Source organism: Dicentrarchus labrax, unplaced genomic scaffold (genome assembly GCF_905237075.1).
Source record: "Dicentrarchus labrax unplaced genomic scaffold, dlabrax2021, whole genome shotgun sequence".
Taxonomy (NCBI): Eukaryota; Metazoa; Chordata; class Actinopteri; family Moronidae; genus Dicentrarchus; species Dicentrarchus labrax.
The window spans coordinates 2,521,773-2,534,246 of NW_026136709.1; the positions used below are offsets into that span (position 1 = coordinate 2,521,773).

General features: G+C 40.4%; 1 protein-coding gene across 1 annotated transcript in view; it reads left to right on the forward strand.

Moving 5' to 3' along the window:
• tgfbr1b (transforming growth factor, beta receptor 1 b) overlaps window positions 1-12,474 on the forward strand; it is a 77,589-nt gene that overhangs the window by 27,248 nt on the left and 37,867 nt on the right. The window contains exon 2 of the mRNA XM_051410252.1: window positions 3,526-3,777. Coding sequence (XP_051266212.1) covers window positions 3,526-3,777 — 252 coding nt within the window. The remainder of the gene's footprint in view (window positions 1-3,525; window positions 3,778-12,474) is intronic.

Consider the following 12,474-nt stretch of genomic DNA (forward strand, 5'->3'; position numbering starts at 1 on the left):
AATTCCCGATCCCCGGCTCCTCTCGCTGCACGTGTCCTTGAGCAAGATACTGAACCCCAAATTGCTGTGCATCGGTGTTTAAATGTGTATGAATGGCAGCCACTGCCATCAGTGTATGAATGTGTGTGAAAGGGGTGAATGTGGCATGTAGTGTACAGCACATTGAGTAGTCGAATGACTATGAAGGTGCTATATAAGTACAGTTCATTTACCATTTACCTTATTTTACCACCGCTCACACACACACACTATACATGTATTCATTGTTTTCTGTCTGTATTTTGGCCAAAGTGCTGGTCTGACTAGCAGTGGCTGTTTTTTGTTATCAGTGTCTGTTTTTAATATTTCGTCTGTTTGTACATCCAGACGATGTTTTTTGGCATAGAGCTGATTAGATTCCACTTCCAGTGACTGAGGGCGTTTTCACAACTAAAAGTCCGGACCAACGTTCGTGTTTAATTACATTGTATACATTTGATCCCGTTATTTTCGGTTTCACATAGTAATTTTGCTAGCGCACTAAAGAACTTTCCATGACATACCTACGGCGTGTTGTCACCAAGTACGTGTGTTGCGTCTCCCTTTGATTGGTGAGTATTGGTAGACGGGCGTGCATCTGACGTTGGCGGGCTGTCATTTTGGCGGGTAGTCTTTTCCGTATGAATGAAAATGAATGAGCAAATCCCGATTGCGTTATTATGGTATTACTACCAACATAAACATCTAATCTCCTCCTCTCCCCACGTACTTCCACGACTCATTTTTGCTTGGTCTGGCAGGGTTTTTCTTCCGTTTTTTTTTTCTCCTTCTTCTATGGTACATATGCCTAACTTCCTGTAATTGGTCCGAAAGTCCGAACCATCCAAAAAGTGTTTTCATACTGTAAACGAACCGAACCATGGTTCAGTTTGATCCGGACCGAGACCACCTCTTTAGCTCGGACCAAATTTTGGTCTTTTGATCCGGACCGTGGTCCGTGGCACCTTTCTCACCTACAATTTTGGTCCGAAGGTCCGGACCAAATGAGGTATGTGTGAAAACGCCCTGAATTAATTCCTACAAGTAACTAGTATCAGGTTCAGTTCTAAATGTATCTAAACCTCCAACCTCTAGTTAGCTGTGAGGACTATGAGGATTCTATGCATATGGTTGTCTTTAAACTATAAAAGCTTTCCTGAAATGTAATTTTAATTAAAAAATATGGCAATATATCGCCTTGCTTAGAGTATCACAATATATTGAATCGTAACCCCTGTGTCGTCATACATATCGTATTGCCAGATTCTTGCCAATATACAGCTCTGATATGTATGCTTGTGTTTTTATTGATTTGATTGAATTTATTTTTGATCCTAGTTTTATCATTGATTGATTGATATGCAGAGTTTATCATCTTGAAATCTAAAAATAAAAGAGTGGCTATCTGTTGCTGTGGTCTGGGAACCCTGCTTTTACATTCCCACTGTGACGACCACTGGGCAGATATCCACCGATGTACCTTTCATACTGTATCTGCCTGTTTGTCGATGTCAGACACTCTCAACGCCTGAACCCCAGACCGCGCCTGCCCTGTTAATTATTCAGAGGTCTGGTCTTAGAAGGTGTGTGTTGCTTTAACCCGGCCAGCCGTGCATGATGTGTTTCTGAGCTGCATAATGATACCAGGCTCTCAGCTCTCTGTCTGCCCTGTGTCAGGGGCAAGGACACACAGAGAGATAGAGAGCGAGTGGCCTGGTTTATTCATAGCGCTCCACAACACCATTCCTAATGGTTTGAAGGCCTAAGGGATTGCTAAGCAGACTTCCTCACATTAAGCACATTCCTGACTCTGTTTCTCAGTGTCGGAAGGTTAATTAAAGATGCCCTGACCTGTGGCTCCAACAGCTTTTTAGATAAACAGCCAGGATGACAACACACGCTTCTCACAGAGTCTCTGTGTATTTAAGCTCCATAAGACTCACACCAAAAAAAATAAATATTCGAAATGATCATGTCCCCTGAAGACGCATCAAAACATCCTGCCTCTGTGTTTGTAGCAGCATCACTCGGACTGTGGGATGCTACAGTTTGCGGTTAGCTTTGATTAGCGATGCAGAAGATAAATGGGTGTCCTAATTGGATAGCCTGAGGCCTGATGCACAGTGCAACATTTATCTGATTTAATTATGAACTGTAGTTTCCTCTTTCAGCCAACTTTTCCACATCCATTTGTTATGAAACAAGAGAACTGCATGTCCTCATCATGTGATGGCCATAAGTAAAGGCTTTGACCAGCTGAACACAACTCAAGGATTCATGTGGAAATTCAAGAACGATGGAGGAAATTGGATTGGATTTGGACTGATATCTGCTTGAAAGGAAAAATGTTACTGCGAATGAAATAAAGATAGGACTATGTCTTTGGACAGGAGCATCATTCCCATGATATGCTTCCTTTTTCCATTTGATTAAAAAAATGTACTGATGGGTTGAAGTTATTCTATTAGTGGCACATGTAAGCAGGCTTTGATGTGGCTCTCAGCTTTCCATTTCTACTAGAATACATGAATTAAATGTCCCTGTGTATGTTTGTTACCTGCAAAGATGAGAATACTGTGGTTAACTTGGTAATGGTAGGCAGATATGCATGCGCACTGTGTGTAACCTGTAAGTTCAGTAGGAAGTTTAAATGATCAGACTGGCATTTTTCGTTTTTTCTTACAACCACCAACAAAAGCCATGTTAAAAGTCCATGTAAGTGCCTTATTTGAGCAGGTTTTTTGTCCCTTCCTTGCGTATTTGTATTCCCTGGTGGTTGTGTTTTATTTCTATTTAAACTGTAACCACTTGGTGAGGTCTCTCTTGGAAAAGAGATTCCAATCTCAGGGGACTTTCTGGTTAGATAAAGGTTAAATATAATAAACGTGTTTCACTGATGGCACATAGTGTAGCACTTGACTAAATGTAGCTATTTTAATAACCCTGAAAATATACATGTAGATTTAAAAGTATAGCCTGAACATTGTGCAGTTCTTGTGTCTGAGTAAATTCATATTAATAAGGAATAATAAATATTACAATCTGACATCAGTGAGACAGGGCCTGACTTTCATTTCCAGTTAAAACATCAGATTCTTGGCCTTTCCTGATGTCAGCCGTATGTTCTCCAGCATTACTACAGCTGTGTGTGTGTGTGTCTGTCTCTCCTGCCAATGACATAGTAAACGTTTGGGGGTGTGTGTGTGTGTGTGTGTGTGTGTGTGTGTGTGTGTGTGTGTGTGTGTGTGTGTGTGTGTGTGTGTGTGTGTGTGTGTGTGTGTGTGTGTGTGTGTGTGTGTGTGTGTGTGTGTGTGTGTGTGTGTGTGAGATGACTGTGATGACTGGAGTGATGTAACGTCTCACATTCCCTCAGGCAGAGTTTCCTTTCCACACACAGACACAAACACACACACTGATTTTTACTGATATGTGTCTATAATTAGGACAAAAGTGCAGGACTATGTCAGGCCTCTATTCTAATTTTTCCTTGCCCCTTTCCTCCTTCAGCCCTCCAATGTTACTGTGACCGCTGCAGTGCCAACTCCAGCTGCACAACCGATGGCGTCTGCTTCGTCGCCATCCGCAAGTCAGGCAGTCGGCTGACCACAGAGCAGCGCCAGTGCGTGCATGAAAACGAACTGATCCCGCGAGACCGGCCCTTCATCTGTGCCCCATCTGTCAAGCATGACACAGGCATTTACCCCATGTGCTGTACCACAGACTACTGCAACAAAGAGCCCGACCTGGAAATCTTCCCCGGTAAGACACTTACATTGTCTGACATCCACCACATGTTTTCTGATGCAGTTGCTGCCTGGTTTCACGTAGAGACATTGCTTACAGTGCAGTGTTTTTTTCTCAGCCACATGCTCACAGCAGGTATGTGTTGCTACGTTGGATAGCATAGCTAGTAGAAAAGGAGTAGGTCGCACACACCACACACAGATTTAAAATTTCAGTGTTGAGTAAAGGCAAAAACAAATAGACCAATAGAAACTTCTCAGATCACCCTTTCACCATAATCTAATCCTCTGCTGTTGATCTGTGTGGGCAGTACGTTCCAGGAGGTGATGGTGCAACACAAACAAGCTCTATTGACCAATAATATCACGTAAGAATACTGATACTACCTACCACTGACACTTTGCAGTGTAATGCACTCCAATAGAACAAATGACAGGCACCAACATGAATAGTCAGGACTTTTCTGTCACAACCAAAATTGAGCATTTGGTATTTTGAAATTTTTTAAGGTATTTTTTTACAGGGAGGTCATATTAGAGCACCTCTTAAACTGCTGCCTTTTCATCCCACGTATAGTAGACAAGGACACCAAGAAAACTTAACAAATAAGAAGAATTTGAGAAACTTGGACATAACTCAGTGTCTGGTGATGAAAAAAATGCGTCTCTTACAGCAATAATTATAATATGTAACACAGACATTTCTCACAATTAAAAACATACAGACAGTCAGGGTTCCCACACATTCTGGAAAATCTGGAAATTTAGTTTTTCAGTCATTGAAACACATGGAAATTTGTTAAAAGGACCAAATATCCTGGAAATAATCTACATTGTCCTGGAGATTTTATTTGTATTTCAAATTTATTTTCCAGTAAGAGGAAAGCAGCAGTCAGTAGACCTTTTTCACAGCAGCTGTTTTGACCTGAAATATTAAAACTCATGTGTTGCCAATGATACTAATTAAGGTTCCGTTCCATTCAGGTCAAACAGAGTATGTTGGCTCTAATTGGCTAAATAGAACAGGGCCTTAATTTGTATCCTTGGTAACAAAAAAGCGTCCCATAAACCCTGGCCACCGTTTGTGAGCAAGTGTTGTCCAGAAAATTGTCAAGAAAAATGTCCTGGAACAGGATTTCTTAAAAAGAGTGGGAACCCTGGACAGTGTGTAGAAAGCGCCAAACTGAAGTAAGCATCTTTGATTTGATTTTCTGACCTCGCGCGCAGCACGGTGATCACTCTCAGCCGGTACACATAAAAATACAGCCATGTAAACCTGGCCCTATGCTGCGATTCAGTATTACTGAGGTGGCCAGTGACCCCAATTTATTTTTTTGCCAAACCCAAAAGTTACCTGATTTGGTGCTTGTCAGAGGCTGATTTTGGACCCTGGTTGTCAGTCAATGGCCATTTTCACCCTCCCTCTCCTGTACTGTAAACTGTTGACCCAGCCACAGCCAAAGAAAGTAATGACGTTAATCTCCATTTAAGGATGGCTGCAGTGTTGGCTGATATAATGTGGTCAAAAATCTCGTTCATTAGAGAGTGTGAAGTTCAGTTCAGTCCAAGTATAGAAATCAGAGGTCAGTGTTTTGATGGAGATGGGGCATGCTCAAGAGAAACTCTCAGGGCTCCAGACCTAAAGGTTTGAATTCTACTTGTGGAGGGACACATTCAGCTGGAGTAAAAGTGACAAAAGCATGCAGGAATATATTGTCTGTTTTTTTGTAAAGTATGAAGGGTTACCAGAGTGCACAAATGCGTCTCCTGGCTGATTTGTCTGTCTGGACTGGACTGCACCCACTCTGTCTCTTCTTAGCAAAATAAGGCTGCATTCCAACAACAGCTGCAAGTGTACCAATCCATTTCCATCAACTCGCAGAAAGTAGTCTTTTTTATGTCTACTGAGATCTGAACAAAGTTGATGTCTGAAAAAACGCTCGCTCAAAGTTGGTTTGTCACATAACTTTAGAGGACAACAAGGCAGCAACACTTGATGGAGAGAAAGTCGACGGATGCCATTTGGGTCAGTGCCTCAGTTCAGTCAAAAGTGGAAGGCCAAACAGAAATCTGCTGGAAACAGATGAGAGGTCTTTGTTTTTACACTGTAGACGCATTTTAAACTGGGACTTTACTGTCAGTTCATATTGAGAAGCACATACACCTTACAATAAAGTCATGCTAAAAAATACAGACACAGTGGAATTGAGCATGAAGGCATTCACTGTGAACACAGCCATGTTTCAAGTCTGCTGAGCTCTGCTAGGGGTGTAAAGATTTACTGATATGAGTCAGAAATCAGTTTTACGTTATAGATGCCCTGGATGGATCTAAATGTACCATGAACCGGCCAATTGCCCGCTGTATGATAGTTACAGCTGAAGACAGACAGGAAAGGGGGGCAGAGAGAGGGGATGACATGTAGCAAAGGGCCGAAGTGGATGAGTGGATAGAAGAACTGGAATGTTTATTAAATAATGTTTTCATGGTGGTTAGAAGAAAGAAGGAAGAGGAATGAGGACAAACTCTCAAATGTTAAACAAGACAGATCCTGGTTTATAGTAAAGTCAAGTTGCAAAGAAGCAATGAACACTCACACTTGTGTGGTTCTGCAGCAAGTCCTCGGGACATGGGTCGCCAGCTCTACCCACTGAGCTTTAAAGTGATGAATCTGTTGACTGAAGCTTGGTCAACGTAAAGAGAGACGACCGTAACGTTGCGAGGTCGGTACATAAACACATGATTTACAGTGCACCATCAAGTCTGAAGTTTGGAAGACATTTGGATTTTATAAGAAGGAAGGAAAGTCAGACAAAAGTGCAACCATGCACTGTTTTTTACCACTGGATTATCTGATACACCACAGTATGTTATTTTTACAGCTACATTTACTTGTTTTCTCCAGCCCAAGATAAGTTAATTACACTAGCAGATTTTCCTCAGCTGCTCAGTTGCACACAGGAATAACAATAACAATAGATAACAAACAACAGTTGTCAGTTACTGTGCCCTTTGCTTAGCACTACGAGCTGAGAAATAAGTGTGTTCAGACGGGCCTGCCCCCACTGCTAAAAAAAATTGAACTCATCGTTCTGGATGGTGTTTTAACCATGGGAGAAATGCAGGACATGACCTTACATGACCTGTAATGTACGTGGACATTCAGCAGCCAAAAGAGAAAGCACGAAGCCTCCTCAAGAGAGACGTGAGGCTACTGCATGAGGTGAATTTGAGTCAAAAATCACAATCTTAATACACAGATATGAAACACATATTGGTATATTTCACTGTGACTTACACTTCTTGGGGATATCATTATCTCTGATGTAAATCGTGAATAAACCATAAATTCACATAGAAATCACAGAAAGACTCTTCAGAACTTGCCGGAGAATCATCATGTTTTTAAGTTTTCTTTAGTATCAGAGTAATCCAGTGACATTTGCCAGGACATCCATGGGTCCAGTGCAACCAGGAGTTGCTAATGGCTGATTCAGAATACTTTCAATGGTGCCATGTTCACATGTAAGCAAATCTATAGGAATACACAGATACTGTGCTCATGTACTTGTAATCATAAAGCCACTCTGATACCACATCCAATAGCGCTTTACAGCAGTGTGACGTTGCCTAACCTATTGAGCAGGTAGGGGGAGGAGAAGAAATGTCAGCAGTCTGGTGATATTTTAAGCAAATCTTACAACAATATTTAATTTGTTACAGAAAATGGGGAACTTCTGATGAAAATAAAACATGTTTTATAGTCATTGTTAGAACTGTAATTGTATTATTGGTACTATATGGTATTATCAGTAGTTGTGCTTGTATTTAGTCTGTAAAAGAAAAAGTGGTATCAGGGCAGCCCTACAAATACAGAATAATAGCAGTACCTTCCTCTATCAGACACCACAACAGCCCATTTTGATGAGCTTCCATGGGGTCTTCCTCTCCTAATTCAATTTTATTTGTATAGCGCCAATTCATAACAGAAGTTATCTCAGGACACACTTAAATAGAGCAGGTCTAGACCGAACTCTTTATAACATTATTTAGAGACCCAACAGTACCACCATGAGCAAGACCTTGGCGACAAGGGCAAGGAAAAACTGCCTGTTAAAAGGGAGAGAGAGAGGGAGAGAGAGGGAGAGAGAGAGAGAGAGAGGGGGAGAGAGGGGGGGAGAGAGAGAGGAGGGAGGGAGGGAGAGAGAGAGAGAGGGAGAGAGAGGGAGGTGATCGCTTTTCCTAGTTCCTGTCAGTACTCGTGCTGCAGCGTTCTGAATTAATTGGAGTGTTTTAATGGACTTATTGGGGCAACCTGATAATAAAGAGTTGCAGTAATCCAGCCTTGAAGTAACAAATGCATGGATTAGTTTTTCTGCATCTGTCTGTGATAGGATGTGTCTAATTTTTGTAATATTACGTAAATGAAAGAAGGGAGTCCTAGAGGTTTGCTTTATGTGGTAATTAAATGACAAGTCCTGATCAAAGATAACTCCAAGATTCCTGACAGTGGTGCTAGAGCCCAAGGTAATGCCATCTAGAGTAACTTTATCTTTAGACAGTGAGTCTCTAAGATTTTTGGGGCCAAGTACAAGAACTTCTTTTTTTCTGAGTTTAACATCAGAAAAGTGCAGCTCATCCAGGATTTTATGTCCTTAAGACATGTTTGTAATTTAGATAATTGATTAATTTCATCGGGCTTGATTGATAGATATAACTGCGTATCACCTGCATAACAGTGAAAGTTAATGGAGTGATTCCTAATAATTTTGCCTAAAGGGAGCATATATAAAGTAAATAGTATTGGTCCAAGTACAGAACCTTGTGGAACTCCATGACTAACTGTAGTATTTATTGAAGATTCATCGTTAACATGTACAAACTGCGAGCGATCTGATAAATATGACTTAAACCAGCTTAGTGTGGTTCCTTTAATGCCAATTTGAAGCTCAAGTCTCTGTAAAAAATGGCTTCTGTCATTCTGTTGGTTCTCAATAGGCCTATATGTTGGTGACAGTATATTTCAATCTGTCAGATTAGCAGAAACATTTTTGACTTGTTCCATTTCCACAAGAGTCCAAATTCACACTGAGTGATCAAAAAAAAGTTAACTGACAAGCAGCTCTTCTTACAGAAAAACTCTGATATCCACTTTAAAATAAAAAATTGCTGCACAGTCATAGTCATAGAAATGGTCCATTTTTATTCCAGCTCAAAAATTCACTTAATCTGTGAATTTGACCTTTTTTAAAATCTGTGTAGTTCTCAGAAATCTCACGGTCCAGCTCTAGATTAGAGTAAATCTGATTTATATCTCTGCTCAGGTAGAAGCAGGGCAGTGCTGGGAGTTACCTTACAACATTGACCAACAAGACTGATGAAGGTAGAGCTAACAGAGGTCTGATCAACAAGAACCATTAAAATTCAGTGCATGTCCTTTGAACACGGCTAGCACTGTAGTTAAATAGCAAACACATACATACAAGCTGAATATGGATAACTCTCCATTACTGTCCACGTCCAATATGAACCCTGAAACCAGATTTTAACTTTGAGTCATCAGGTTGACACAACATTTTAATACTGAATTTCCATAATATTTTTAGCTTTTTTTATTTTATTGTTTTATTTCTGCTGTAAAAACCTTACATGCCTACAGTTCATCCATTCTTCTCCACAGCACACACCACCCCAGCCCCATCAGTCCCTCCAGGATTTTTTTTGGGAATGTGCCTGATATAACGCCAGCTTGTGAGGCATATTTTGCAATGTGTTTAGGGATTTGTTGCAAGGAAATGAATGAAATAATATTTCCTTTTGTATAATTCATAAAAAAGATGAGTTTTAATGAAATGGGCTATAGCAAAAGATATGCAGCTCTATGCAGTCGTGGAGGATGCATGATATCAGCATCTGATTAGTAAGGGGGACATTTTTGTCAGCACTGTTTGTTTTGTTTGCCCTAATTAGAAAACCTATTCTTTTAATAAAGACAATGAATAAGTGTCCTTATGTTATTAATCAGAATAAATTTTTCAGAAAAAGAAGGAAACCAAACTGTGAATAAGATAAGATGTTCCTTTATTGATCTCCTGTGGGGGAAATTCTAATTAGCACAGCAGCACAGGGGAATGTAGTGCAAAATAAAAGAATAAATAAAATAAAATATAAAATGTGTGTGTATACATACACTATATTCAAGAAAGAATATAGTAAGCTTTCTAAACATTTTAAAATGTAAAATGTTTTAAAGGTTCAGTAGATAACATTTCCAGTCTAAAAACCTATCAACACTGACTTTCAATTACCAGTAGTGGTGCAATGTCCTGTCCTTCCCATTCTCAGTCATGCTCTCACTTTGATTAGGACTCTGTCTGTTAGTTTCCAATTTTGATATTTGGCATTTTCACACCATCATTATTAGCAGTGGTTCATCACAGAGGCTCTGCTGGCAGCAGCAGCAGCTCTGTGGCAAGGGACTTGAAAGCGTTCCTCCGGTTATTCCCGTGCTCTACTGCACTTCAGCTTTCGGAAGACTGAATCACTCAGAAAAGTCAACAAGAGTCTGTGAAGAGGCTCCTGACGTCTGAATGTTGTATGATGAAGCATCATCAAGACTGCTAATGCAAGCATTAATACAGTGGTTTTTTTTAGAAAAGCGCAGAGATGAGCACTTCACCATCCTTGACATGTCTTCTTCTGGGTGCTGGTTTTTTGGTTGGATATCACTTTTGCATTCACAGATCTCTGAATTTAAAGGTTTTGGTTTTGATAGTAGTTAAATAATGATTTGGACTGGGTGTTTAGGTTGCATTAAAGTCACACAAGTAACAGTTAAATGGTGTCACAGGAAGGTAAAAAGCTTCTTAAAATAATTTATTTTATAATGTGTACAAAGAAAGTACAATGAGAAATGACAAATTGGAATCAGAGAAAAGATTCTTTGTGTCAGAACAGTTCTTAAAATGTGTTTTCATTTTTCTTTTTCACCTTGTGGTGCTGGGCTAAAGAGAAGAAAAGGGCAGGCAATTGGCAGATCTCTAAAAAGTATTGAATTCTGTGTCCTCAAAAAAGCTCTTAAAAAGAATTTCATTCAAGGTGTTAAATATTATTATTATTTTTGGTTTTGAATTATTAGTTATAGTATCATACATAGAGACTACTTTTATTTATTATATCAGCAACTAGTAATACTATCAGTGAGGCCAAACGGGGCCATTACTGAGTACTAAGGCTGTGGCTCAGGAGGTATAGCAGTCTAGTAATCAGAATGATGGTGGTTCGATCCTTGGCTCCTTTCGCGACAGAATGTCCTTGAGCAAGATACTGAACCTCCACATTGACACACCATGTCAATGTGTGTGAATGGGTGAATGTGGCATGTAGTGTGCAGGGCTTTGAGTCTTCAGAAGACTAAAAAGGCGCTATGTTTCAGTGTAATGATTTGATGGGCTGTTGAAATATTACTTTTTTTACAATATGGATAACTTATTGACCTTTATTTAGGTTGAAAGATTTTGCTGCTTATGTTTTGGACCTCTGACCTTTATGTAAAATCCATATATAGACTTTTAAATATAACATTTTAATATATAAGGTCCAGTGTGTAACATTTAGCAGTATCTATTGGCAGAAACAGAATACAATATTTATAGGTATGTTTTCATTAGTGTATAATCACCTGGATATATTTGCTAACATCGGTGGGTCAGATGTGCATATGGTTTTGGCGTATAAGTACTTGGGTGTCACACTGGACAACAAACTGGACTGGTCAGCCAACTCAGAGGCCATCTACAAGAAGGGCATGAGCCGGCTTTACTTCCTGAGGAGGCTCATGTCCTTCAATGTCTGCAACAGGATGCTACAGATGTTCAGTATCAGTCTTTTGTGGCGAGCACCATCTTCTTTGCTGCGGTGTCCTGGGGTGCGGGCATCAAGGCAAAGGACGCCAACAGACTGAATAAACTCATTAAGAAGGCCGAGTCTGTTGTTGGTTTGAAGCTTGCCACCCTGGAGGAGGTGGTGGAGGAGAGGATGCTGGCAAAACTGCTGGCAACCATGGACAATCCCTCCCACCCCCTCCACACAACACTGGACAAGCTAAAGAGCAGCTTCAGCAACAGACTCATTCAACCAGGCTGCTCTAAGGAACGATACAGGAGATCGTTCCTTCCCACTGCAATAAGACTTTATAATAATAATTGACTCTTAGTTAGCTGCTATAACATTATAATTCCTCTTCGGGGATAAATAAAGTATTTCAATCTATAAGAATCATTGTGTTTTGTTACCTTAGAATGAGCTGTTTATCTAAAGGGAGGCAGTCCTCTTCCATGTCTTTTTTTAAATTTTTCAGGGGTTTCACAGCCATCGTAGTTTCTCCTACCGGCTTAAAAGGCTGAGCAGCATTCGGTTAGTTGCAATCTGCAACTTAACCACTACATGCCACCAAATCCTACACACGGGCCCTTTAAATTTGTTTTAAGTAGTTGTATGTGCTATTAGTGCAATCAGCATTGCGGCTTTCAGTTGCAGTTAGCAGTCCCCTCCCTCCTCCCCACTTCATCACACTGAAATTCTGCTGCTGCCCTTGAGGACTGCCTCTTTATGAAGTACTCTCTCCTGACTGGATAAAGTGAGAACAGGCTACAGGAAGTGTATTCTCTGTTTACTGCAGAAAGGAGGGACTGGGAGACCCATGTTACGGACT